The sequence below is a fragment of the Bos javanicus genome, chromosome 2 (genome assembly GCF_032452875.1).
Source record: "Bos javanicus breed banteng chromosome 2, ARS-OSU_banteng_1.0, whole genome shotgun sequence".
In the NCBI taxonomy this organism is placed as follows: domain Eukaryota; kingdom Metazoa; phylum Chordata; class Mammalia; order Artiodactyla; family Bovidae; genus Bos; species Bos javanicus.
In genome coordinates, this window is record NC_083869.1 from 110,871,063 (window position 1) to 110,898,820 (window position 27,758).

The window sequence follows — 27,758 nt, forward strand, 5'->3', positions numbered from 1 at the left end:
CTCCTTCAGAATGGACTGGTTGGATCTCCTTGCAGTCCAAGGGACTCTGAAGAGTCTTCTCCAACACCACAGTTCAAAAGCATAAATTCTTCAGAGCTCAGCCTTCTTCACAGTCCAACTCTCACATCCATACATGACCACAGGAAAAACCATAGCCTTGACTAGACGAACCTTTGTTGGCAAAGTAATGTCTCTGCTTTTGAATATGCTATCTAGGTTGGTCATAATTTTCCTTCCAAGGAGTAAGCGTCTTTTAATTTCATGGCTGCAGTCACCATCTGTAGTGATTTTGGAGCCCAGAAAAATAAAGTCAGACACTGTTTCCACTGTTTCCCCATCTATTTCCCATGAAGTGATGGGAGAGGATGCCATGATCTTCGTTTTCTGAATGTTGAGCTTTAAGCCAACTTTTTTACTCTCCACTTTCACCTTCATCAAGAGGCTTTTGAGTTCCTCTTCACTTTCTGCCATAAGGGTAGTGTCATCTGCATATCTGAGGTTATTGATATTCCTCCCGGCAATCTTGATTCCAGCTTGTGTTTCTTCCAGTCCAGTGTTTCTCATGATGTACTCTGCATATAAGTTAAATAAACAGGGTGACAATATACAGCCTTGACGTACTCCTTTCCCTATTTGGAACCAGTCTGTTCCATGTCCAGTTCTAACTGTTGCTTCCTGACCTGTATACAAATTTCTCAAGAGGCAGATCAGGTGGTCTGGTATTCCCATCTCTTTCAGAATTTTCCAGTTTATTGTGATCCATACAGTCAAAGGCTTTGGCATAGTCAATAAAGCAGAAATAGATGTTTTTCTGGAACTCTTGCTTTTTCCATGATCCAGGGGATGTTGGCAATTTGATCTCTGGTTCCTCTGCCTTTTCTAAAACCAGCTTGAACATCATGCTCCTTAACGGATTCTTTAGGATACAGCACACATGCATTGTTTTCTGCAAGTGGGGCACCCCTGCAGTGCAGACGACTATATACAGGATGCATGTTAAGAAGAATGAGAGCTCAATGTGGACCATGAATAGAAGGTTAAGTTCTTTTTTTTTTTTTGAAGGTTAAGTTCTTAAAACTGGAGCCTTGCGAGACAAGGAAAGCCATGCAAAGCCAAACCCCCTTTTCCTTTTCCACGCCTGTCTACATGGCTTGCAGAAGCCAGCAAGACAAGCGAGGATGTAGCTGGAGTTTCAGCTGGGACGTTTCTTCCCTGTGCCCACTCAGCACACGTGCTGGTCCTGCTCTCTTGCTATGACATCAGGGTCCCCTTGGATGGAGCACAAGCCAGATTCTTTCCCATTGGAGAGTTTCAAAGAATGTCAGTGCCTCCTTAACACACACAAAGCCAGCTTTAATGTGTTGGGGGTGGGGTAGGGTGACAGTTGGTACTGTTGTCATGCCATCAACCTGCATCTGTGAGCCTAAATAGGAGCAGAGCCTCCTGGGCTTCCAGTCCACAGTGCCTGTCTCCTGGGAACTAGATGGATGATGCCGAGAGAACAGAAACTGCATAGAGCACACTAAACCCAGATCATTTTATCATCTAAACTAGGTACCAATAAAAATATTTGGCTAGACGACTTTTTGTTGTGGGGGGAATAAAACCACAGCTTAACATAAATTTATTACAAAGCCAGTCAATCAATTCTACTGCCATTCAATTGGTATTAGTATTTTCATCAGGGTATTTCTATTTTATCTCATAGTTTTTTCACTGATATTAATTTAAAATACCCATCTTCCATGTCTCTACCTGTTTAGTCTTTCCTCTGGCTTCTTAAACATATGGAAGAGAGTTATCTTTGTCTATTATCAGCTATGTCACTTTTAAATCTTAAAATTCACTTTCCTCCTTATTGATTGTATTGGTGACTTCACTTGCCTCATAATTTTTTATTGGATGCCAGATACTGTGAAGTTGAGATTCTTGGGTGCTGGGTATCTTGTCCGACTATACATATTCTTAAACTTTGTTTCAGGATACAGTTCATTCCTTGAAAATAGTTTTGATTCTTCTGGGTCTTGTTTTTAAGATTTTTTAGGTGGAACCAGAGTGACATTTAGTCTTGAGTTGTTCTCCGAACCCTTGAGGCAAGGCCCTTCTGGGTACACTCCTCATCATGGTTTCCGAAGTTCGCTAGCTCTGCACCTTGCCAATGTGGTATTCAGGTACCTAAGATAATACCGAATGTGGATGTTTATAGTCTTGTGTGCTTTAGGGCTGGTTTCTCGTGGTCCCTAAGACTGTTGTTTTAGGAGCAGCGGGGTGGGGGGCAGGCATATGGAAGTCAACTGGAGCACTGCTTACTATTGCAGAGTTGGAAACAACAGAAGATTCATCAACAAGCATAGCTGACCAGATTGTGGACATCCACACAAGAGACTTTTGCATCATATAAAAGAATGAGGTATGTCTAAAGGAAGGTACTGGCCTGGAAAAATGGGGCATATTAAGTGAAATGTCATGAGATTACACTTTGGAAGGTAGAAGCCAAAACTTGCTGCAAACCAGTAAGCAGAGCATGACCCCAGAACTGTGAACAAGTACGTGGGTCTGACTGTCCAAACTAAGGAAAATGTCAGCAACAACATAAACTAAATTGTTAACAGTGATTAGGTAGAGGATTACAGGAGGAAGGGTAAATTAGCTTACCCTTACTTGGATGGCCTTATTTGGTACCATTTTTAAATTAATTTTTTGTCTCTTTTAGTATTTTATATATAAAAAACAAGACTTGTTTAAAGAAAAAACATTTGGGTAAATAGGTAAATGACAGACACAACGCTCAGATGTGGGTGCCATGTCCCTCTTACCAGGTGTCACAAATCCACTTACGGCCATGTGAATTCTGGGCACATTATTAACCTCTCTGAATGTTGTTCTCTTCCTATAAGTCAGGAAGAATCCCTATTCTAACTCCCACCTACAACTGTTAAACCAAAGAATTAATGCGTTGAGATAAAAATCACATGTGAAAATACTCAATAAACTAGAATAATGCAGGAAAATCAGGCTGAAGAAATTATCTGTAAGCTAAAACAAGAATCAATTATATCTAACTTCCCTTTTAATATGAGGGCCCCCAGTTTTTACTAGGCAGGTGTGTCTTCTTCAGTGAAAGCTTTCTGGCAGGCAGTGCCCACAGACCGCTCTGGTTCCAGTTCGAAACACTCACAGGCACAAGTATAAGACCATCTTGCTGTGGAGCCTCGACTTGTAAGTGAAGGCTCTTCATCTAATGTATCCAATACTGTTTTTCTTCTACTGCCTCCTGCTTCAGAGGGCAGGAATGCCACATGATGGCTGGAGTTGATTGTTTCCCTTTCCTGCTGGGATACACAGTTAGGTATCAGTGGCTGCCAACAGAATTAATGGTTCCACCCACTTCAACAATGGCTATCCTGACTCACAAACCCTGACTTCAATCAGTGAACTTGAAACTGGGGAAGAATGTCTCACTAATCGTGGTAGAGCAGTAAGCCATCACAAGCAGACATGCGGATTCTGAAATTCATGCTCTTCTACCCTAAGCGTACATCTGCTGGTGTTCACATCAAAATACAAAAGTTGCACTAATTTTTGTCTCCTAGCTTTAATGAGGTATTACTTCTTAACTACTAATACCACCTTATTTAAGGTACAGATATTCCAATCACCCCAAAGAGTTAACTCTTAATTCTTTGCAGTCAATTTCCCTTCCACAGGCTCCAGCTAATCAATCTGCCTTTGACTTTTCCAGCTCTTCATATAAATGCAATCACATGTAGTCTTGTGTCTGGCTTCTTTCACTTAATGTAGTGCTTAGAGACTCATTCATGTTTTGAGTATCAGTAGTTCATTCCTTTAAAAAAGGAATGTGATGTATTTTGGGGCTGTGATGTATTCCATAGTATAAATATACTCTATTTATCCGTTCATCTGTTTGTATCCAGTCATCTGAATAACACTGCTGTGAATAGCTGCATAAAACTCCCTGTATAGCCATGAGTAAGCCTAGGAGTAGGAAAAGGAGTACGTCAAGGCTGTATATTGTCACCCTGCTTATTTAACTTCTATGCAGAGTACATCATGAGAAACGCTGGGCTGGAAGAAGCACAAGCTGGAATCAAGATTGCTGGGAGAAATATCAATAACCTCAGATATGCAGATGACACCACCCTTATGGCAGAAAGTGAAGAGGAACTCAAAAGCCTCTTGATGAAAGTGAAAGAGAGTGAAAAAGTTGGCTTAAAGCTCAACATTCAGAAAACGAAGATCATGGCATCTGGTCCCATCACTTCATGGGAAAGAGATGGGGAAACAGGGGAACCAATGTCAGACTTTATTTTTGGGGGCTCCAAAATCACTGCAAATGGTGACTGCAGCCATGAAATTAAAAGACGCTTTCTCCTTGGAAGGAGAGTTATGACCAACCTAGACAGCATATTCAAAAGCAGACACATTACTTTGCCAACAAAGGTCCGTTTAGTCAAGGCTATGGTTTTTCCAGTGGTCATGTATGGATGGGAGAGTTGGACTGTGAAGAAGGCTGAGTGCCGAAGAATTGATGCTTTTGAACTGTGGTGTTAGAGAAGACTCTTGAGAGTCCCTTGGACTGCAAGGAGATCCAACCAGTCCATTCTGAAGGAGATCAGTCCTGGGTGTTCTTTGGAAGGAATGATGCTAAAGCTGAAACTCCAGTACTTTGGCCACCTCATGCAAAGAGTTGACTCATTGGAAAAGACTCTGACGCTGGGAGAGATTGGGGGCAGGAGGAGAAGGGAACGACAGAGGATGAGATGGCTGGATGGCATCACCGACTCGATGGACATGAGTTTGGGTGAACTCTGGGAGTTGGTGATGGACAGGGAGGCCTGGTGTGCTGCAATTCATGGGGTCACAAAGTCGGACACGACTGAGCAACTGAACTGAAGCCTAGGAGTAAAACGGCTAGACGGCAGATGTATGTTTCATGATGTAACACGTTGCCAAGCTATTTTCCAAAGTGGCTGCATCTCTATACATTCCCACCAGCCACACATGACAGTTCCAGTTGTTCCAGTCACACCAACACTTGCTACAGTCAGTTTTTTTGAAATTTTAGCCATTTCAATTACTAGTTTCTTTTTTATTTGCATTTCCCTGATGATGTTAAACATCTTCTCATGTGCTTATTTATCTTTTTTAGGAAAATGTATGATCAAATCTCTTGTCTATTTTTAAAAATTGGGTTGTCAAGTTATAAGAAATTTTATAGATTTTTTGCTAGATACAAACCCTTTGAAAAGCATTATTTTTTATGGTTGTACCTCACTTCATTACTGAAATGTGAGGATCTGCTTACAACAGGATTGGGAAGGAACCGATGACAGTCTGTGTGTTCTTAAATCTTGCTAAGTTGGACACTGCTGCCCTGATTCAAGGTAGGAATATGGTCTCAGTCTCAGGTGCCACAAAAACTCCATAAACATAATTTCTGTCTATCCTTGTTAGCTATTTCTACGGGGACTTTTAGAGTTTTACATTTTATTTTGTTTCATATCTCATCTTGGTGATAATTAAGAACTTTTTTCAAACATTTCATCTAGCTTTTGAAATACATGGTACTTACTGGGGGATTCTAAATCAAAATATTAAAGTAAGTTAGGGGGTAAGACAAGACAGACTGGCAGAAGCTTAGCTTCAGAAGAGAGATCTAATACCTCCCTATAAAATACAACAGAAACTAGTAGCTCTACTGAGTATTTAAAACCATGACTTTATAACGCTGACCACAATAAAATGTGGGGGCTAGGGCAAAAGTAAGCTTTATACTGTTTAACATTCACAGGGCCCTGGTGCCAGTGTCTCCCTTTAAACTCTTCTAGCTGTCTCCAAGTATCCACTCTCAAATATTTTGAATATGTGTGCATTTTTCCTTTAAATGACTTCAAAGGCTGTAACTACTAGACCATCACTGATTCTTAAAGGTTTTCTAAAAATGCTGTTATATTATTATTTCCCAATGATGAACACCCATCAAATGTCAAAAAATAAAAATCCTGAGTTAACCTCAAACGTGTGCTCAAATCAGCTCTCTCGTTTCCTCAGGGCAAACAGCAGGATCCTGGATTGCAGAAGTGATGGCGATGGCGAAAGCTCTGACATGTGAGGAGCATTTCTGATTCTCTGGACTGGCTCTCCCGCTGGCCTTCAGGGACAAGGCAGCTTCACACAGACACCCCATGTGTGTGGTACAAGCTGGCTGGATGTGGGAATGGTAGTATCACCCATGGAACCAGACACTGCTTTCTACTTTATTCAACATCAATGCACAAGTGGACTTCCTGTGCGGACGACTAAAGGGCATCCAGGAGAAGAGAAAGACCCTCGGGGAGACAACCCCACAGCAGAGACTCATCTTCACAAAAACGGCTCAATGTTGATTTCCACGCAGGAGCAGGGCATAGTCAGCTCGAACTTGGTGATAACGTCGGGATGAAGGACCCCCAGCTTCCCGATGCTCTGGCCCCGGGCAAAGATCTCTGCACATCGCCCAGGGAAGAACACAGGGCCTGCAAGACAAGGAGAGGAGAATCAGTGCTTCTCCAGGCAAAAATGTCAATAGACATTTAACACTGAAAGCTCGCTAGTCGCCTTTAAAAAATAACTGTTCTTTAAACTCCTGGCCATGAAACCAGAGTGCTCCCTTGCGCTTTCTGGTTTCTTCTTAAAATGTACTTCTTAAAAAGAAGCATTTTCTTCAAGACACCCTTATAAGGAAAAGTTTAGGGGCAAACCTGAAAATGGGGACCCTGTGTTTTTATTGCAGTGGTCCAGACAGGATGAAGAGGAGGAGACTGAAGGAGCGGAGCTGGGAGGGGACTTGGGGGGGGGCGTGTGCAGACGTGGAGCTGCTCTGAAAGAGGACAAAGGGAAAACGAAATGCAAGACCAACCCCCACTGTGCCTGCAAAGAACCTGTTCTGAAACAGGTTCTTCATAGTAACACTTTCTGGATGCAGAGTCTACACTGAATTCACGTCCTGTTCGGAACAGCACTCTTTTCTACCTCATTCCACAGAGAAACACAAGCTGCGCTGTCTTTGGCAGGCGCGGGCCTTGGACCAGAATGTGACCCGCATTCCTGTGGGCAAGAGAACCTTCTGAGCAGTTCTGGCACATCTACTGTAAACCGCGGCAAAGGCCAGCCCCAACACAGGGCTAGCCTGACCCCTGATTTACTCAAGACAGGTAGAAAGTTCCCTCTTCATTCGGGTGCCAATGACATGGATATGGCTGACTAACCCAGAAACAGTTCTTAAGGTTTAAACAGCCAAAAGACGAGCAGACAGACACCCAGGCCCCCGCACAGTCATGCCGCAACGCTCCACGCTCTGCTGAGGGAAAGCGAAGCCTGACTCGTTTCTCTCACCACCAGCTTGAAAACGGATCAGGTCCGCAGCTCCCCACTGACTCAACCAAAACGTCTACTCGTATGAACTATAAAAACCCCGGGCCACAAGCCTCCAGCCTGCCGTTTCTGAGCGAGTGCATTATTTATGAAAGAGTAGAAACAGAGTCTCTGCTAATGGCTCCAAGGTCAGGACGATGAAGAAACACAGAATTGGCGTGTATGTGGGGGGGAGTTACCATCAAGTCAGAGTCTGCTAGAGACTTAGGAAGGAAGGATGTTTGTTTCCATTCCTGAAAAACATTTTTAACTATCATTCTTAAAGAACCCCAAAGCAACCCAGCTGAAATATAAGGTGGTCTGCTTCTCATATCTCCCCAAACTAAGTAATTTTGCTTTACTATTAAAAGCAAGAATTTCAATGAACTGCATTTGAAGTTCATAATGGTTTGGCTGTGTGCATTAATCCACACTTGGAGAGAGGGGTCACACGAAATAATACAGAAAGCATACTCATTCATAATGTATGGTATTAGTGACATACAAACACTGTTAAATCTGACAAAGATCGCATGTTTTAATTCTGTCAAAATAAAAACCTAACTTAAAAGACAAAACCAGGCCAAACAAACTTAAGTTTGACTTTGCTGGCAGTCCAGTGGTTAAGAATCAGTGCTCCCAATAGAGGGGATATGGGTTCAGTTCCTGGTTGGGGAACTAAGATTCCACATGCCATACAATGCAACCAAACAAAAAAAAAACACAAGACCACCCTCTCTCACACCAAATACATCTTCAAATGACAAGTATTTAAAAGTGTTGGTGGTGAGCAGTATAATCAAGAATTGTAGAGTTACAACCCTTACATAGAATTCTATCTGAATAAACTACAGTATCTAAAAAAGCCTATTTTTAAAGGCCATTCAGAGAGGAAGTTTTGAAGAACTTTCCTGATAACCTTGTTATGTTTAGGAATCCTCACTGTACCAAAATCCTTCCTTTTTATCTGTCTTCCAATTCCAATTTGATTGGATTCATTTTAACTGAAGCATAAAACCAAACTATTTTAGAATCTAAGCCAGATGTGCTGGTTCTACAATGTTAGCAAAATAAAGCCAGAGAGATAAGAACTTTGAATTTTTAGTTCATAAAACAACTTTTCAAATCAGCACTTTTTTAAGCAAAATTCAGTGACGTTCTTCTTTAGCTAGCAAGCATGACATCGCCAGCTGGCCCTCTCTCCAGAAGTTGGCACTGAACTCTACTGGAGCTCACTAACTGGTTAAAAACTTGATCAAACAAAAACATTTATATCACCAAAGAGAATGTTCCTCCTTTCCAAAGAAAGACAAAAAGAACGGAAAATCATATCATGCATTATTTCAAATATATCCAAGTGTGGGAACATTGTCAATGACACCAATGTCAAAAGTCTCAGCCTCCACAACTGCCTGGGGTCAGGGGGCCTCCCTGCAGAGGAGCCGCTGCCCAGCGCAGGGGCTCCCAAGGGGATCCTCCACCCTCTCATCCAATGCCGATCCTCCCCTGCCCATCCACACGTAAAAACTAAACCCAATGGTGGGGTTTCTGTATAACTTCACTGTGCCAAAAACCGTTTTAAAGCGTGATGACAATTTTCACTTTTCTTGCCCTTTTTCATATCTAACAAAGTCTTAACATGTTTTGATTGATGCCTCTGTTAAGTTAGCAGAAGGCTGAAGGTCTCTCTTCTCCAGACATAAGTTGAGAGGCACACAAAAGTGCCTTCAAGTTTGTAAGGGGTACAGAGAGACACTGTGCCACCTGACTGATGCTATATGTGAACCAGACATACTGAAAGAAAATTTCAAGTTACTACAACATAAGCATTTCTTAGTGCTTTTAAAAAGTCTTTATGGTTCAAACCAAACTTTGCAGGCAGAACTGAATGGCTTCAAAGAAGGCCGGATGAGAGAGAGAAGTGCTTCACTAACAACAACAAAAAGTGAACATGCCCCCGCTAAGGCAATTAAGGCCGAGTTCAAAGATGCCCGCGCCCCCTTCATCAGCAGAAGGGGCGCTCAGCACATCAGTGCGCTCCAGCCAGAACCCAGGCAACCTGAATCGGTCTTTCCAGAAGTTAAAGAAATCACATCTGAGTGGAACCTAAATATGGGTCTAAGCTTATGAAAAATCAGACCTGGATGATAGCCGGAGGCCCCTTTAATCTCACCGGCAAACAAAATTATTTCTGGAGAAAGAGAAGCCTACTGTGTCTAGAATCATAAAGTTGTTAAATTCAAGGGAAACCATGCTGCCTTGTGAATGGGAATTCTGAAACGTGAATTCTACAAACTGCCTTCTTTTAATCATTCATTTAAGCCCAGAGTTCCTGGTTTACTGTTGTACCAAGGTACATAAATACTACAGTTTTCAACCTGTGCCCAAAACCTCTCCAGCCAAAAAGCCTCTCAGCCCAGTTTTCTACCCAGTTCTTTATACTGATTAAACCCTCAGCTTTGATGGTATCCATCACAGCAAAATGGCTTCCAACGGAAAAACAGATTTGGGGAAAATAAGTGTTCTCTGTTGAAATACATGTGGAAGCCCAGACAAAAGAAACGTCAGTTAAGCACAAACAAGAATTTAATTTCCAGAACTTAGTGGGGTGTAAGTAAGTCCCTTAATTAAAGCTTTTGTAGCATCTCCTCCAGGTCTGTAATTGTCTCCCTGTGCTGAAACGGCAGGACCACTGTGAGGACCTTGGGGGAATTCTTGGGCCAGTAATCCGGCACAGCACCCAGTCTTTAGCACATTTTCTGGCTAATTGACCTTCAAAGAGTTTGTGAGCTCCCTCTCTTACTCGTTGCCAAACACCTTTCACAGTTTCTTTTTGCCCTCGTCTTTCTTTTGGAGTAATATTATAGGCCCGAAGTTTGGATAAGCTTGACGCATAGAGTTTATTCCTGTAATTGTGTGAAGCATCGGAAGCAGAAGCTTAAGGCGGTAACTGAGCAGATCCCTAATCTGAAAGCTCCTTGGTGTTATCAAGCATGAAGCTCTTACTTCCTTAATCTTTAACACCCCCCGTCCACTGCCCACCCACCACCCCCCGGCCCGCCATCAACTGTTTTCAACTAATTCATTTGGTACTTTATTTAATCCATCTCTAAAAATCACCTACTTGTACAGTTTTACTTTTCCCTTTCTTCACATTACTAGTATATGCTTTGAGGTTCACACCCACATATTGTAACTGCCAGCAATCTGCTACTTTATCATTCAAATTTTCCATAATAAAAAGAACAAAATTAAAAGGAGGGTGAAGAACACCGGAGAAGGAATGTTGGTATATCATACACATCACAGCAAGTAACAGAAGCTATTATCATGAGCTTTAATAAAAATAACCATCCGTAAGCCCCAAACACAAAATGCAAAGTTATGTAGATAGAGTAAGCTACTGAGCCAAGAGAAAGTGTTTTAAATCTGTTCTAAAGTGTTTTAAATCTGACTATGTAAATAATATGGGGTGGGAGGAAGGAGAAAGGAAAAATCACCTAACAGGCTGACTCTCGGGCCAGCACCCACCCAAACCAAATCCTTTCCATCTACCAAGTCCCTAATTCTAATACAACTAGATATATATAAAATTATCCAGTCCGAGGTCCAATAACCCGGCCTAGGAAATCACACGAAAGGAAAAAAAAAAGAAAACCCAGTGTTCCATTTCTGGAGGGAAACTGACAGACGCGGTGACGGGCCAAGAGCAGAATGGGGCTCTGATCATAATTTTCCACAAAGGACTTTTTCCTGGTTTCCCCCCACTTTTTGATAAGGTAGTTACTACGCCTTACTATGTTGCCAGCACATCAACCTCACCTTCCTTTTCTAAATAATTTAAAGGAAAAAAGAAGACAAAATATAGGGCTTAAGAAAACTGACCACACACTTATGTGAGCAAGGTATCATTCTTAAGGGTTGTGGTTCTCAAAGTTTTAGAAGCAGTAGTTTTTTTTTATTGTTTTCTGGAGTGCCTCAGTGCAATGAGGGAGCACCCAAGGGGGAAAGGCACAGTATAGGTAAGACATTAACTCACAAAAAGAAAAGGTTTAGGAACATCAGGAGGAAAAACTGCTGTAACTACCATGATATAAACACACACGTTTTTTTCAGATCTTAGTATACTCCAGATTGGAAGAAAAGTTCTCTGCAAAGACCATTTAATTTGTAAGTGGAGACTAAATAATTTCCAACTGGTAATATAAAACACCCATTTTCCCCAGACACACAGAAGTCTTCACCTTACATCTGATGTGAAATATTTATGGCACCTAAAGTCTTTAAAGAGAGGGGGCCTAATCCCTTGAGTGTAATGGCTATCTTTCATCCCTTTCTGAAGATCAAAAGAAAGAAAAGCCCCTTACACAACTTTACAGTGCTAATCCCAACACACCTGCAGACATCATTAACCCTTAAGTCAGAGGCAACTGGACAGGAGAGCAGTGCCAGGCCCACTTACCCCCACCGCACGGGCTCAGAGAGGGAGCCTGTGCTCACAGTGACATTCTATCAATCAGTTCAGTTCAGTCATCAGTCAAGTCTGACTCTTTGCAACCCAAAGGACTGCAGCACGCCACGCTTCCCTGTCCATCACCAACTCCCGGAGCTTACTCAAACTCATGTCCATTGAGTTGGTGATGCCATCCAATCATCTCATCCTCTGTCGTCCCTTTCTCCTCCCACCTTCAATCTTTCCTAGCATCAGGGTCTTTTCCAATTAGTCAGTTCTTAGCATCAAGTGGCCAAAGTATTGGAGTTTCAGCATCAGTCCTTCCAATGAATATTCAAGACTGATTTTCCCTTAGGATTGACTGGTTGGGTCTCCTTGCAGTCCAAGGGACTCTCAAGAGTCTTCTCCAACACTACAGTTCAAAAGCATCAATTCTTCAGCGCTTAGCTTTCTTCATAGTCCAACTCTCACATCCATACACGACCACTGGAAAAACCATAGCTTTGACTAGATGGACCTTTGTTGGCAAAGTAATGTGTCTGCTTTTTAATATGCTGTCTAGGTTGGTCATAGCTTTTCTTCTAAGGAGCAAGTGTCTTTTAAAAATAAAGTCTGTCACTGTTTCCATTGTTGCCCCATCTATTTACCATGAAGTGAAGGGACTGGATGCCATGATCTTAGTTTTCTGAATGTTGAGTTTTAAGCCAAATTTTTCACTCTCTTCTTTCGCTTTCATCAAGAGGCTTTTTAGTTCTTCTTCACTTTCTGCCATAAGGGTGGTGTAGTCTGCATATCTGAGGTTATTGATGTTTTTCTCAGTTGATTGATGTTTTTCCCAGTTGATTCCCAAGATTGTTGATTCCCAGAATTGTAGATTCCCAGAATCAACAATCTTGATTCCAGCTTTTGCTTCATCCAGCCCGGCATTTCACATGATGTATTCTGTATATAAGTTAAGTAAGCAGGGTGACAATATACAGCCTTGACACAGTCAAAGGCTTTGGCGTAGCCAATAAAACAGAAGTAGATGTTTTTCTGGAACTCTTGCTTTTTTGGTGATCCAACGGATGTTGGCAATTTGATCTCTGGGTCCTCTGCCTTTTCTAAAACCAGCTTGAACATCTGGAAGTTCACGGTTCATGTATTGCTGAAGCCTGGCTTGGGAGAATTTTGAGCATTACTTTGCTAATGTGTGAGATGAGTGTAATTCTATCAACAGGACAGGGCAAAATCTGCCCTGCTAATAAGGACTGGGTTCTGTCAGGCTTTGTGCTTAAAAAGAAAATCAGCAAAGTCCAGACTACCTAGCTTCTAACTAATGGAGAAATGTCTTCAACAAGGAACCACTTTTTTTTAATAGATCACCACAATCACTTTATGACTAAACATTTAGAATCATGACTGCAAAATTTTCCAGTTTTACTTAGTATAAGGAAATTTATAATTTATTTCCATGGCTATCGCCTTTTGATATCTGTCGTTTTATTTACTTTTTTTATTACGGTGTAACTGACCTACAACACCGTGTTAGTTCCGGGCGCACAGAATGGTGACTCAGTATTTCTATACATCACAAAGTGATCACCACTCTTAGAATCTATTTTAAAGTCTAATCTTAGCTATGTTTCTCTCATCCACACCAAGGAAAGACTGGGGGCTGGAGGAGAAGGGGGGTGACAGAGGATGAGATGGTTGGATGGCATCACCCACTCAATGGACATGAGTTTGAGCAAACTCCAACAGACTGTGATGGACAGGGAAGCCTGGCGCACTGCAGTCCACGGGGTCGCAGAGTCAGACACGACTGAGCGACTGAACAACAACAACAAAGTCAAAGAAACAGATCCAACATGGAGTCAGGTTTCACTCTTTTCCCTGTTACAGGCTTACTGCTGAGGCTCACAAGGGAGGAGGAAAGCAGAGCACAGAGAAGCCAGGTAATGCAGGCAGCTGACCTGGAGAGACAGCTCCATGCTGGCACCTCGTCCCAGTCTTTGTGAAGGTTTGCCCGGCCTGGGTGCCCGAACTGCTCCTGAATCCTTGGCAGCAAATCCCGCATGTCTTTTACTTATGACCTGAGCGACTGAACAACAATTCTAAAATAACGCCCTCATCCTGTATCTGTCTTGCACTTAAATCATTTCCCCCCAAATTTTCACATTTCTTAAATGTTCATAGGACAGATGCAGAATCACAACTTCAAAAATAAAAGGTATAGATCATCCTGCTTTCCAGGGTCAATAAAATGGGTCTTTCCAACTCTTTCATCTTATGAAAACCTTTAAAGGACAGCAAAATATGCAGAATTTATTACTTTCTCCACAGTTATAGTGAAAGAATAAAAACAACAATAAAGAGACTATTCTATGCTAATTAAAGAAAGACTGGAAATGTTGTGTATTTGAGACTGTATCTATAACTTCACAATTAGTTAACTTTTCAATTGAGACTTTTGGCCAACATGGAATAAACATAACTTCAAGCATGCCATTAGGACAGATGTGCTGTAGTTTCAGAATTAAATTTCAGCTGACAAGTAGGGCATGTTAGAAGAGAAAGAAGAGAATAATGAGATTGTGAAAACAAAGTACCCTACTTTCGACTCATCTTCCATCCCCAGTAAAGGGAGTGACTTGGTCCCAGTGCAGCCCTGGCCAAGCCCCCAAGGACAAGCAAGTTACAGATGGAAAAAGCAAAGCCCAAGAAGATTAGTGGACCTGCCCGAGGCAGGCAATAGTATAGGCCCAAGAGTGAGCGCCTCTGTGTGTGGCCTGAGGCACAGAAGGCCTATGAATAGTGTTTTCAAACTTTTGGTCAAGCTGTCCATTTCATGTGTACAAACTTCTGGTTTAAAATTAAATAAAAAAACAACACTTAAATAAAAGACCGACAACCGCTAGCCTTAGGACATAACAACATGCTCTGCAATATTATTAACATAATATAATACGGAGCTAGATACCTAGAGCTTTTCCAAGGAAAACGGCACTACGTTAGAAAAAAATCCCATCTAAGACAGGCTTCCGTAAAGAATAAGTTTCAGATTCCTGAGACAAGGCTGGAATACTCTGAGTGGATAAAGAAGCACCACAGTAACACCATCTAAAAAGGGGAAGAAAGCGCACTGTTACGTTAGACCCTATGGCAGAGCTACTTCTGACACATTTAAACTCCTGCAGGATCTTAAAACTGGAAATGACCCTGGCGGTGATTCTGTCCATGCTTTATCTCAGATATAACAAAATGGATACCAAAGAGGTTAAGAAAACCAGCCAGCCAGGTAACAGTCAAGCTGAGAACCCAGTTCCTTCTTGAGTCTGTGACTTTTAGCCAAAGATGACTTTCTGAAGGGCAGATCTAACATCTACCCTGAGGGAACTCTGGGGAGTGATCAGCCATTCTAAAATGTTTTCCCAAATTCTTAGTCTGCCCTGTACAGACAGGACAGATATCATCATTCCCATTTTACAGATGAAGAAACTGGCACAAAGGAATTAAGTCCTAAATCACCTGGGCTAACACTACAGAAGAACCTGACCCAACACACAGGACTTACTGTTACTATAACTCATCACGGTTGATACCTCACTGGCGATCATACCCCCCAGTGCCCAATAAAGTGTATTCTTCCCTTGCATTTTAGTAAGAGTCTGTATCATCTTAACATCTGCTTTTTCAGCTTAGTTTATATTTACATGTTTATCACATTCCATTAGATTTATATGTCATTTGCCAAATTGTTTTTCAAGTATTTAATCTTGGCGGTGTTTCCAGTTATTCACTATTACAAGTAGGGTCCTGTAACATATATGTTATTAATACCTTTTGCTCTTTCTTTGCTTCTTGCCTTTGCCAAAGGTAGTACCACACAAGTAAAACAATGCTAATTACTGTATAGTTCATAACATATCAAAATGTTAAAACAATGGACTTTTAGCAATAGTAGGACCAACAAACCACAAACTAAATATAAGATCACCCTAATGGTTGGATGGCATCACTGACTCAATGGACATGAGTTTGAGTAAGCTCCAGGAGTTGGTGATGGACAGGAAAGCCTGATGTGCTGCAGTCCATGCAGTCACAAAGAGTCGGATACAACTGAGCTACTGAACTGAACTGACCTTGTTCTGTACAACACTGATTTTAAAAAAAAGTCCCTTATATAATACCAACTACTTCCTTTTTTCAGTTCCACTGGTGGAACCGAAAAAAAAAAAAAAAAAGCCATCAAAGAAGTCCAGGAAGATAATTCCAAGAGAAAACCTTTGTTCAGAGAATACAATTCATAAACAAGCTAGGAGCCTTTGGGAATTAAAAGAATGGGCAGAAACCCTTATCTTCTGGAAGAATACCAAGGCATAGTTAGTGGCTGCGATCAGAGAAGGCAATGGCAACCCACTCCAGTACTCTTGCTTGGAAAATCCCATGGACAGAGGAGCCTGGTAGGCTGCAGTCCATGGGGTCACTAAGAGTCAGGCACGACTGAGCGACTTCACTTTCACTTTTCACTTTCATGCATTGGAGAAGGAAATGGCAACCCACTCCAGTGTTCTTGCCTGGAGAATCCCAGCGACAGAGGAGCCTAGTGGGCTGCCGTCTATGGGGTCACACAGAGTCGGACACAAATGAAGTGACAGCAGCAGCAGCAGCAGTGGCTGCCATAACAACACTGATAAAACATTTAACAGCTACTGATGAATACTGGGCAAATCAAAACAGGAAATAGGAAGTTCTAGAGACATTCAGAGCGAGGCACTTTATCTGTTAATTTTGCTCAACTGTTTACTCCTTATGGCCAGCTTCAACATCGCTCAAAATAAAAATACTGTAACTAGTCACTGCTGCTGCTAAGTCGCTTCAGTCCTATCCGACTCTGTGCGACCCCAAAGACGGCAGCCCACCAGGCTCCCCAGTTCCTGGGATTCTCCCCACAGTTTACTGTTTAAAGAAAGGCAAATAATTAATTAACGTCTATCTATTTGCTGATGCTTCCCTAGTGGCTCAGATGGTAAAGCGTCTGGCTGCAATGCAAGAAACCTGGGTTCGATCCCTGGGTCGGGAAGATCCCCTGGAGAAGGAAATGGCAACCCACTCCACTATTCTTGCCTGGAAAATCCCATGGACAGAGAAGCCTGACAGGCTACAGTCCATGGGTTGCAAAAAGTCAGATATGACTTAGCAACTAAACAACAACAACATTTGCTAATATAATGGGCTGTGTTGCTGTTTCCCACGTTTCTCCTTTCCCCTGTTCCTAAACATAAGGAAGTGTGTGCGCAGCTGTCAAACAGGTGTAGTTTCAGAAGGTGGAGAGAGTTTTTCTATTCCACTAAATTTGCCCCACCCTTTTTAAAGCTAATAACCTAACATTTCCATAAAGGGACCAAATTTTCTCCTTTCACAATGCGAAATGGCTAAAAATTAAAGCAAGTTCACACTGGTATGTATCAACTGAACCTCAAGTCAGATCCTTTCTTGAAATGAAATTTTCTTTTTTTAAAAAAAGGCAGAGTGTTTACAATGAGAGTCCTGGAGGGGTAGGAAGGAATGGAAGAAGGAAAAACTAAGACGTAGGAAGGGCCACCCAGGCTGTAAGTGCTGGAGGGCTGGGGTCTGAAGACAAACTGCCCACCTTACACGTGGCCTATTTGGCCTCAAAGAGCTCCCAGCAGGACGATGACACTCCTGACCCTGACCCACGACCAACCCGGGCTGGTGGGTGCTTGGAGATGTTTCTAGGACGGGGACAGGTTGTCCAAGTCACCCAAGTGACTATTACACTTTATTTCTCAAGAGGGGGAGACTAGACCACAGCTAATGAACACTAGGATCAAAACCACAACAGGGACCTGCCTGAATGAAGTTAGATTGTCTGCCTGTCATTTATAGAAAATTATCAGGAATGCTTTAAATGAATGTCAATCTGTGGGATTCCTGCAATGATGTAATATATAGAAGGCTATCTCTCTAAGACAGCCTAACCAGGGGACAGAAGAAATGTGCTGACAGATGAAAGAAACTCAGAGAAGACAGATATTAATAGATATCTGATTAAGGTTCTGCTTCCATACTGCCCCAAAGTCCACAGTAAAATATGCATTTCTCATTTTTTAACAAAGCAGACTCTGAATTAATATGAGATTTACAAAATACCAGTGCAAGCATTGTTTAAGGCATTCTACAGTCTTGCCTGTTAAAAATACTGGGAAAATAATGGTCAAAAGGTACTTTATTGTAGGCTAAGTTCTAAGTACAAAAAGAACTGAAGATAAAGCTTTAAACTGTTTCTAACAATTATTAGTAATAATAACTGATATTATTCTGAATAAAGATGGACAGAGTAATAATATAAATTCATCAGGAACCAAGATTTTCAACGTAAAAAAAAAAGCCCTCATAAAGCCCAACATATTAAGTAAAAATCCTCTAATCCTAAATATAAATTGGAACTGTCCACATGAAATCAATGCTTTTCTTTAAAAAACAGAACTTTTTTTTACAAAAAGGTTTTCCTCAGCTCTGCATTTTAAAAAGTCCTAGAAACAAAGACTCACTCAGTAGCAATGAGCAACCTTAGCACCTAGATTGTGATCTAGATTTGATTTCCCACTAAAGGAAACCAGGGCCACTTGGCGATATAGCTGACTCCAGGTTTGAGGCAGAAACTATATAAGATGAACCCAGAAATATATCTCCTATATTATAATCCACTTCTAAAAAAGCAACACCATATATAACTACTTTCTCCCTTTCACTTTAGTAAGAGCCTCCCTGCCAAGAAAAGTTTCTCAAGACTTACAAAGTCTTCTCCCCTCTTCCAGAATAATCTAGTCCTAAAGGGGCCAAGGAAAGCAGAGATCCCCACACTCGGGGTGGGCACTGGGTGTCAGAACTACAGGGGGCAGGGAGGGTACCCACAGATGAGAGGGGGCAGCCCCAAGTGGGCAGGCAAGAGGTCCCCAGAGTCTGAGAGTGAGTGATGAGCCGGGCAGACACTCAGGGTATGAGAGAGGGTTCAGTTACAAACAGGGGCAATGAGCAAGTAAGTGAATAAATTATGAATCATGGAAACTGGGTTTTTCACTATCGGAGAAGTGAGGTACAAATACCTAAAGGGAGAAAACTGTAATGAACCCTAAGGTGTTGAAGGGATGGAGATATTAATATGGGCTTATGGTTTTCAAAACACATAGATATAGGAGTAAATTAGTAGATACAGGTATGTCTGTGTGCACCTAGAAGCCTAAATCTTGGCTTTCAGACACCACTTCCCACTAAAAGGAACCAGGATGGAAAAATGGGACAATGGAAAGTTCAAGATAAGCCTGGAATATCTTCTTATGCCCAAAGCAAGAGAGTCCTAATAATAATAAAGAATAATAGGAACATGTTAAAAGGACACAGAAGCCAGCTTGAAGGGATTCCCACTGGCCAAAGTGAGGACAACATGAGCATCAGAATAAGTAACGGATTAAAAGACACTGCTCCTTGGAAGAAAAGCTATGACAAACCCAGACAGTATATTAAAAAGCAGAGACATCACTTGGCTGACAAACGTCCATCTAGTCAAAGCTATGGTTTTTCCAGTAGTCATGTACGGATGTGAGAGCTGGACCATAAAGAAGGCTGACTGCTGGATTAACTGATGCTTTTGAACTATGGTGCTGGGGAAGACTCTTGAGAGTCCCTTGGACTGCAAGGAGATCAAACCAGTCAATCCTAAAGGAAATCAACCTGAATATTCATTAGAAGGACTGCTGCTGAAGCTGAAGCTCCAATACTTTGGCCACCTGATGCAAAGAGCTGACTCACTGGAAAAGACCCTGAGGGGGTGACAGAGGATGAGATGGTTGGATGTAACTCAACGGAAATGAGTTTGAGCAAACTCCAGGAGATACTGGAGGACAGGAAAGCCTGGCGTGTTGCAGTCCATGGGGTCACAAAGAAGTGACTGAACAACAACAAAATACATTGGATAAAATAGGAAATAATTAATCTGTACTGAATAGATAAACATATAGGAACACTGATTAGGAAGAGAACATTTACATAATTTCAATGCTCTTCCCCTCAAAATGCTTATTAATTATAAGGCAGAGAGGAATAAATTGACAGTAAAGAAATCCAGTAGACACAAGCTTGATCAAGGGATTAAAGTTAACTGCCTCAGCTGTGAGATAAATAGAAACTGGGTGCCACTGGCAGGATGCACCGAGAAGACAGCATTACTTCTGCAACATCCTTTCAAAGATGCCGAACTTGAATCTACTGGGAAGAAAACATCTGACAACCCCAACCTGAGGGACACACTATGAAATAAAAGTATCAGGGTCATGAAAGTCAAGGTGAGACTATTCTAGAACTCTCCAGAAGGAGGCTAATGACATGACATGACAGCTAAAGGCAACAAGTGATTCTTTGATATAAAGGATAACTGATAAAACTTGCACACGGTGTAAGGATTAGATGGGGTTAACATGAACATGAAAGATATTTTTCTGGTTTTGATGATTACATTTTGGTTATGGAGGACACAATGTCCTTTGTAAAAAATATACACTAATGAATTAAGGGGTATAGGTTGGCAATTTACTCTCAAACAGTTCAGAAAAAAGTATTTTGTCTTGCGTCTGCTTTTTTTTTTAAATAAGCTTGTAACTGTTTCAAAACTTTTATGGAAGCTTTTGCACAGCAAAGGAAACCACAAACAAAATGAAAAGACAACCTACTGACTGAGAGAAAATATTTGCAAACAATGTGACTGACAAGGGATTAATGTCCAATATATACAAAATGATCATGCAACTCAGTAACAACAACAAAAATGAATAACCCAATAAAACTGGGCAGAAGACCTAAACAGACATGTTTCCAAAAACATACAGATAGCCAACAGGCACATGAAAATATGCTAAACACTGCTAATTAGCAGAGAAATGCAAATCAAAACTACAATGTGGTATCACATCACACTGGTCAGAAGGACCATCAAGAAGTCTATGAATAATAAATGTTGGAGAAGGTGTGGAGAAAAACGAACAGGTACATCACTATGGAGAACAGTATGGAAGTTCCTTAGAAAACTAAAAGTAGAATTACTATATAATCCAGCAATCCCACTCCTAGGCATATATCTGAACAAAACTATAATTAAAATAGATACATGCACCCCAATGTTCATAGCAGCACTATTTACAATAGCCAAGACATGGAATCAACCTACTTGTCCATCAACAGGTAAATGGACAAATAATATGTGGTATATAAAGTCAATGGAATACGACTCAGCCATAAAAAGAATGAAATAATGCCATTTGCAGCAACATGGAAGGACCTAGAGAATATCATATTAAGAGAAGACAGAGAAAGACAAATATTCTATCACATGTGTCATCTAAAAAACAGTGCAAATGAACTGATTTACAAAACCAACTCAGAGAGAAAGAAAACAATTTTATGGCTACCAAAGGGGAAGGCGGTGGGATAAATTGGGAGTATGGGATTAACAGGTGCATACTACCATATATAAAATAAACAACAAGCATTTACTATACAGCACCGAGAACTATATTCAGCATCTTGTAAAAGCTATAATGGAAAAGAATCAGAAAAAGACAAAAAAAAAAAACCCCAAAAACCTGAGTAGTACAAATCACCCTAAAAACCATCTCAACTTTCAGGATTTGGGTCCCTGAAACTGCAAAATGAATTTCTTTTGCATCTCTTTGTATTTCGGCCATAGTCTTTTCTACAGAACAGTGGAAGCCAAGGTCTAAGAAGCAGGAAAAAAGGAGTACACGGTGTTAAACAAAAATACCTTTCTCTCTCTTTTTTGCCCAGCACATACAGTTAAACTGAAGGCCTTACAAATAGCTGTGAAAAGAAGAGAAGAGAAAAGCAAAGGAGAAAAGGAAAGATATAAGCATCTGAATGCAGAGATCCAAAGACCAGCAAGAAGAGATAAGAAAACCTTCCTCAGCGATCAATGCAAAGAAATAGAAGAAAACAACAAAATGGGAAAGACTAGAGATCTCTTCAAGAAAATTAGAGATACCAAGGGAACATTTCATGCAAAGATGGGCTCAATAAAGGACAGAAATGGTATGGACCTAACAGAAGCAGAAGATATTAAGAAGAGGTGGCAAGAATACACAGAACTGTACAAAAAAGATCTTCACGACCCAGATAATCACGATGGTGTGACCACTGACCTAGAGCCAGACATCCTGGAATGTGAAGTCAAGTGGGCCTTAGAAAGCATCACTATGAACAAAGGTAGTGGAGGTGATGGAATTCCAGTTGAGCTCTTTCAAATCCTGAAAGATGATGCTGTGAAAGTGCTGCACTCAATATGCCAGCAAACTTGGAAAACTCAGCAGTGGCCACAGGACTGGAAAGGGTCAGTTTTCATTCCAATCCCAACGAAAGGCAATGCCAAAGAATGCTCAAACTACCGCACAATTGCACTCGTCTCACATGATAGTAAAGTAATGCTCAAAATTCTCCAAGCCAGGCTTCAACAGTACGTGAACCGTGAACTTCCAGATGTTCAAGTTGGTTTTAGAAAAGGCAGAGGAACCAGAGATCAAATTGCCAACATCCGCTGGATCATGGAAAAAGCAAGAGAGTTCCAGAAAAACATCTATTTCTGCTTTATTGACTATGCCAACGCCTCTGACTGTGTGGATCACAATAAAATGTGGAAAATTCTGAAAGAGATGGGAATACCAGACCACCTGACCTGCCTTTTGAGAAATCTGTATGCAGGTCAGAAAGCAACAGTTAGAACTGGACATGGAACAACAGACTGGTTCCAAATAGGAAAAGGAGTACATCAAGATTGTATATTGTCACCCTGCTTATTTAACTTATATGCAGAGTACATCATGAGAAACGCTGGACTGGAAGAAACAGAAGCTGGAATCAAGATTGCCGGGAGAAGTATCAGTAACCTCAGATATGCAGATGACACCACCCCTCTGGCAGAAAGTGAAGAGGAACTAAAAAGCCTCTTGATGAAAGTGAAAGAGAGTGAAAAAGTTGGCTTAAAGCTCAACATTCAGAAAACGAAGATCATGGCATCCAGTCCCACCACTTCATGGGAAATAGATAGGGAAACAGTGGAAACAGTGTCAGACTTTATTTTGGGGGGCTCCAAAATCACTGCAGACGGTGACTGCAGCCATGAAATTAAAAGACGCTTACTCCTTGGAAGGAAAGTTATGACCAACCTAGACAGCATATTCAAAAGCAGAGACATTACTTTGTCAACAAAGGTCCATCTAGTCAAGGCTTTGGTTTTTCCTGTGGTCACGTATGGATGGGAGAGTTGGACTGTGAAGAAGGCTGAGCGCCGAAGAATTTATGCTTTTGAACTGTGGTGTTGGAGAAGACTCTTGAGAGTCCCCTGGACTGCAAGGAGGTCCAACCAGTCCATTCTGAAGGAGATCAGTCCTGGGATTTCTTTGGAAGGAATGATGCTAAAGCTGAAACTCCAGTACTTTGGCCACCTCATGTGAAGAGTTGACTCATTGGAAAAGACTCTGATGCTGGGAGGGATTGGGGACAGCAGGAGAAGGGGACGACAGAGGATGAGATGGCTGGATGGCATCACTGACTCGATGGACATGAGTCTGAGTGAACTCTGGGAGTTGGTGATGGACAGGGAGGCCTGGCGTGCTGCAATTCATGGGGTCGCAAAGAGTCGGACACGACTGAGCGACTGAACTGAACTGAACTGTACTCCAAAGTACACTGTAAGTCACAGCACGCACTTTCAATGGGGGATGAAAATTGGTTCTTGGTGGGGGAGGCAGGTATGAAAACAATCATATATTACAATGGTTTCCCAGCCTGGCTTGGAGAATTTTGAGCATTACTTTACTAGTGTGTGAGATGAGTACAATTGTGCAGTAGTTTGAGCATTCTTTGGCATTGCCTTTCTTTGGGATTGGAATGAAAACTGACCCTTTCCAGTCCTGTGGCCACTGCTGAGTTTTCCAAATTTGTTGGCATATTGAGTGCAACACTTTCACAGCATCATCTTTCAGGATTTGGAATAGCTCAACTGGAATTCCATCACCTCCAATAGCTTTGTTCGTAGTGATGCTTTCTAAGGCCCACTTGACTTCACATTCCAGGATGCCTGGCTCTAGGTCAGTCATCACACCATCGTGATTATCTGGGTCGTGAAGATCTTTTTTGTACAGAGACCCCCAAATTTGAACCCTACTTAACAAAACTGTTCTCGTTAGTATTCAGTTCGTCTCACTGGCTTGTCTTGGGCTTCACAGGAGCAGCACTGCCATGGAAAACATAGCTAATGTGTGCAAGACCAGTGCTCCATAACCACGGTGACAGATGGCTCAGGTCCTGTGACTGGAAGACTGTATCAAGTGCTCAACTTCAAGGTCATGTTAAGAGGCGACCTGCATGTGCCAGGAGCCACCATAGACTGCCTTGTGGATGTTGTTTATGTATGATCCAGAGAGCTTCTGTACATAGCTCAGGCTTTGAGAATTAAATAAAAAACAGTTTCTAATTTAAAGAGTTATTATGCAACACATCATTAAGTACATCAAGTGCTATGCTAAGTCACTTCAGTCGTTTCTGACTCTGTGCGACCCCATAGACAGCAGCCTACCAGGCTCCCCCATCCCTGGGATTCTCCAGGCAAGAACACTGGAGTGGGTTGCCATTTCCTTCTCCAATGCATGAAAGTGAAAAGTGAAAGTGAAGTCGTTCAGTCGTGTCCGACTCTTAGCGACCCCATGGATTGCAGCCTAACAGGCTCCTCCATCCATGGGATCTTCCAAGCAAGAGTACTGGAGTGGGGTGCCACTGGACTGAAAAAACATCAACATACCTGACTATCAGGGGCTTCCCTGATGGCTAAGAGGGTAAAGAATCTGCCTGCAATGCAGGAGACCTGGGTTTGATCCCTGGGTTGGGAAGATCCCGTGGAGAAGGGAATGGCTATCCACTCCAGTATTCTGGCCTGGAGAATTCCATGGACAGAAGAACCTGGCGGGCTACAGTCCATGGGATCGCAGAGTTGAACACGACTGAGCAACTAACATTTTCACCTGACTACCAGCTAATTAAAAGTTATCTTCTCTTATCAAGGAAAAGTTAAATTCACTGAAAATACTTTTTAAGAAAATTTTCAAATGTTTTACTTTCACTGGAAAAGTGAGTTTTGAATCTTTTTTAAAAACTTTTGATTACAGTTATGTATTAAAATCAATTGCCAACTGGCATGTATAATTTGATACACTACAATTTATTCAAGAGTATAACATTAAAGGCTATGCAGCAGATACAAAGTTAAAGGTTAGTAGTTTTTTCATGCAAGCTGCTAGGCTTGAAGGATCTCAGTTCCCCAACCAGGGATTGAACCTGGTGGGTTGCAGCAGTGAAAGCCCAGAGTCCTAACTACTAGGTCACCAGAATTTCCTAATTTAACTCTTGACTTAAAAGTACTTACTTATTCTTAACCCTGAACTGAATTTTAAAAATAAGATTTATACTTTTTTAATGTTTGAAGCCCAGATATTCATGGAGTACATAATAAATATGCAGTATATCTGTAGTATTAACGTTTTCAGTTCAGTTCAGTCACTGAGTCATGTCCAACTCTTTGCGACCCCATGGACTGCAGCACACCAGTCCGCATATCTGGGCTTCATACATAAAAAAGTATAAACCTTATTTTTAAAATTCAGTTCAGGGTTAAGAATAAGTAAGTACTTTTAAGTCAACAGTTAAATTAGAAAATTCTGGTGACCTAGTAGTTAGGACTCTGGGCTTTCACTGCTGCAACCCACCAGGTTCAATCCCTGGTTGGGGAACTAAGATCCTTCAAGTCTAGCAGCTTGCATGAAAAAACTACAAACATTTAACTTTGTATCTGCTGCACAGCTTTTAGTGTTATACTCTTGTATAAACTGTTATAAATTAACATTTTATGGAGGGGCAATTAGGAAAAAAGTCTAAAACGTTTCTTAAGGCAGTGATAATAAAAAGAACTTGAGACACACTGTGTTTAAGTAAGATCTATCAGGTAGGAAAGTGAGCCTACCAAGACATTCAAGTGGGACGTGGTGTGCAGCACCCACCTTAGCACTGAGTTTGTCAAGTGGGTTCCACGGCTCACCAACAGCATGGGGTGTTGAGCACACGTGGAGAGAACTTTGCCTCATAGTATAAGAGCGAGTGAGGCAAGGAAACAAACAAGCACAAGAACACAACCTCCCTCATGGTCCAGTGGTTAAGAATCTGCCTGCCAGTGCAAGGGACATGCAGTTCAATCCCTGGTCCAGAAGGATCCCATGTGCCTCGGAGCAACCAAGCCCAAGTACAGCAACTCCTGAGCCTGCATTCTAGAACCTCCGACCAAAATAAGAGAAGCCATTGCAACGAGAAACCTATGCACTGCAACTAGAGAGTAGCTCCTGCTTGTCGCAACTAGAGAAAAGCTCTCACAGCAATGAAAACCGCAGCCAAAAAGAACACTTTCTATAAATAGATAAAAAGTAAAAACAAACAAAGGAAACACAGGACTAAGTGAACCATGATCACAGCTGAGGCTTTTATGAGCACCTTGGCCCCATGTCATCCTGCTGCTTGGATGTGGGGTGATCCCTACTGATGCATTTAATACTGCTCTTAAGAAAGCCCACAAAGAAGATAACAAAAACAGCAATATCTGAAAGCCAGCCTCCAACACCAAAAAAGTAGAGAATCAGAGGATACAAAAAAGCAGAGAATCAGAGGATGAAGGACATTTTTTTACACAGAGTAACAAGGTCAGAAGCGCACAAACTTCCAAACATTTTTTCTTTTAAACTTGGTGCCTTAACAGTCTTTGTTGACAGTAACTAAAAATTTGGAGATGCCATAAAGATCACTCCTTCTTCCAGTCTAGACATCTTGTATAAATGGGACTATAAATGGAACACTTTTACTCCAACAAACTGTTCAATATATATGATTCTCGTGTATTTCCAAGCTCATGTTATACTAAAAACCAGTGTGAAGACCGGGGAGATGTCACAATTTCACCCATATTTTTTAGCATCTGCAATCTTTCCCAGGTGTCCTGAAAGAGGGAAAAGGTCATGACCTACAGGTCATGGATCGTTAGGTGACACTAACAGAAGGTATTTAAATACCCTCTATAAGTACATATGGTGCAGGATTAAATGTGCCTATTACTTGCAAGGTTATTTTTCATTTCACAAAATGGATTCTGAGCAGCATGAAAATTAGAATTGTCAAAACTAAACGTACTAAAACTTCTGTTTTTCCATCGTGTCTCAGGTTAAACTGATGTTTTCCATAGATTTGTGAATAAACAAAACTGAAATAGTAACAAAGGGGAAAACACACACACACACTCGAGTCCATGCAGCCAATCACACACAAAGCCCACATCTTCTACAAGAAGTGATTTTCACCATAATTTGCCCAGGAACCACACAACTGTTATAAACACAAAAATGCTGGGAATTTTCCTTGACCAGAAGTGGTTTTTGAAAAGGACAAATGCATTTTAACATACATAATTTAGTTTGCAACAAACCACAAAAACAGAGGGGAAGAAGTCTGAGAAAAAAGCATATACATATGCTGTAATGACCTGATCTGAAGCCAGTGAAACATTATGAGATGTCTGAAGCACTCACAATGCTTTATTGTTCAGTCACTCAGTCGTGTCTGACTCTTTGTGACCCAATGGACTGTAGCCCACCAGACTCCTGTCCATGGGACTTTTCCAGCCAAGATTACAGAAGTGGGTTGCCATTTCCTTCTACAGGGGATATTCCTGACCCAGGGATCGAACCCACGTCTCCTGCATTGGCAGGCAGACTCAAAAGGTTGAAGGTTT

The 27,758-nt window shown here is 41.5% G+C and overlaps 1 protein-coding gene and 1 long non-coding RNA gene across 3 annotated transcripts in view; one reads left to right on the top strand and one right to left on the bottom strand.

Annotated features, from left to right (window-relative positions):
- The first annotated feature begins 328 nt into the window (after positions 1 to 328).
- LOC133229676 (uncharacterized) lies at positions 329 to 8,201 on the top strand. 2 transcript variants are annotated; one of them, XR_009730615.1, is made up of 3 exons: positions 329 to 2,171; positions 2,319 to 2,410; positions 6,073 to 8,201. It is a non-coding gene; the product is annotated as an uncharacterized LOC133229676 (long non-coding RNA). The 2 variants fall into 2 exon arrangements; XR_009730616.1 differs by having other exon boundaries at positions 329 to 2,410.
- The window catches only part of FARSB (phenylalanyl-tRNA synthetase subunit beta), a 75,108-nt gene continuing 53,614 nt past the window's right edge, over positions 6,265 to 27,758 (bottom strand). The window contains exon 17 of the mRNA XM_061386329.1: positions 6,265 to 6,536. Within this exon, the coding sequence (XP_061242313.1) occupies positions 6,385 to 6,536 (152 nt within the window). The 3' untranslated portion in view covers positions 6,265 to 6,384. The remainder of the gene's footprint in view (positions 6,537 to 27,758) is intronic.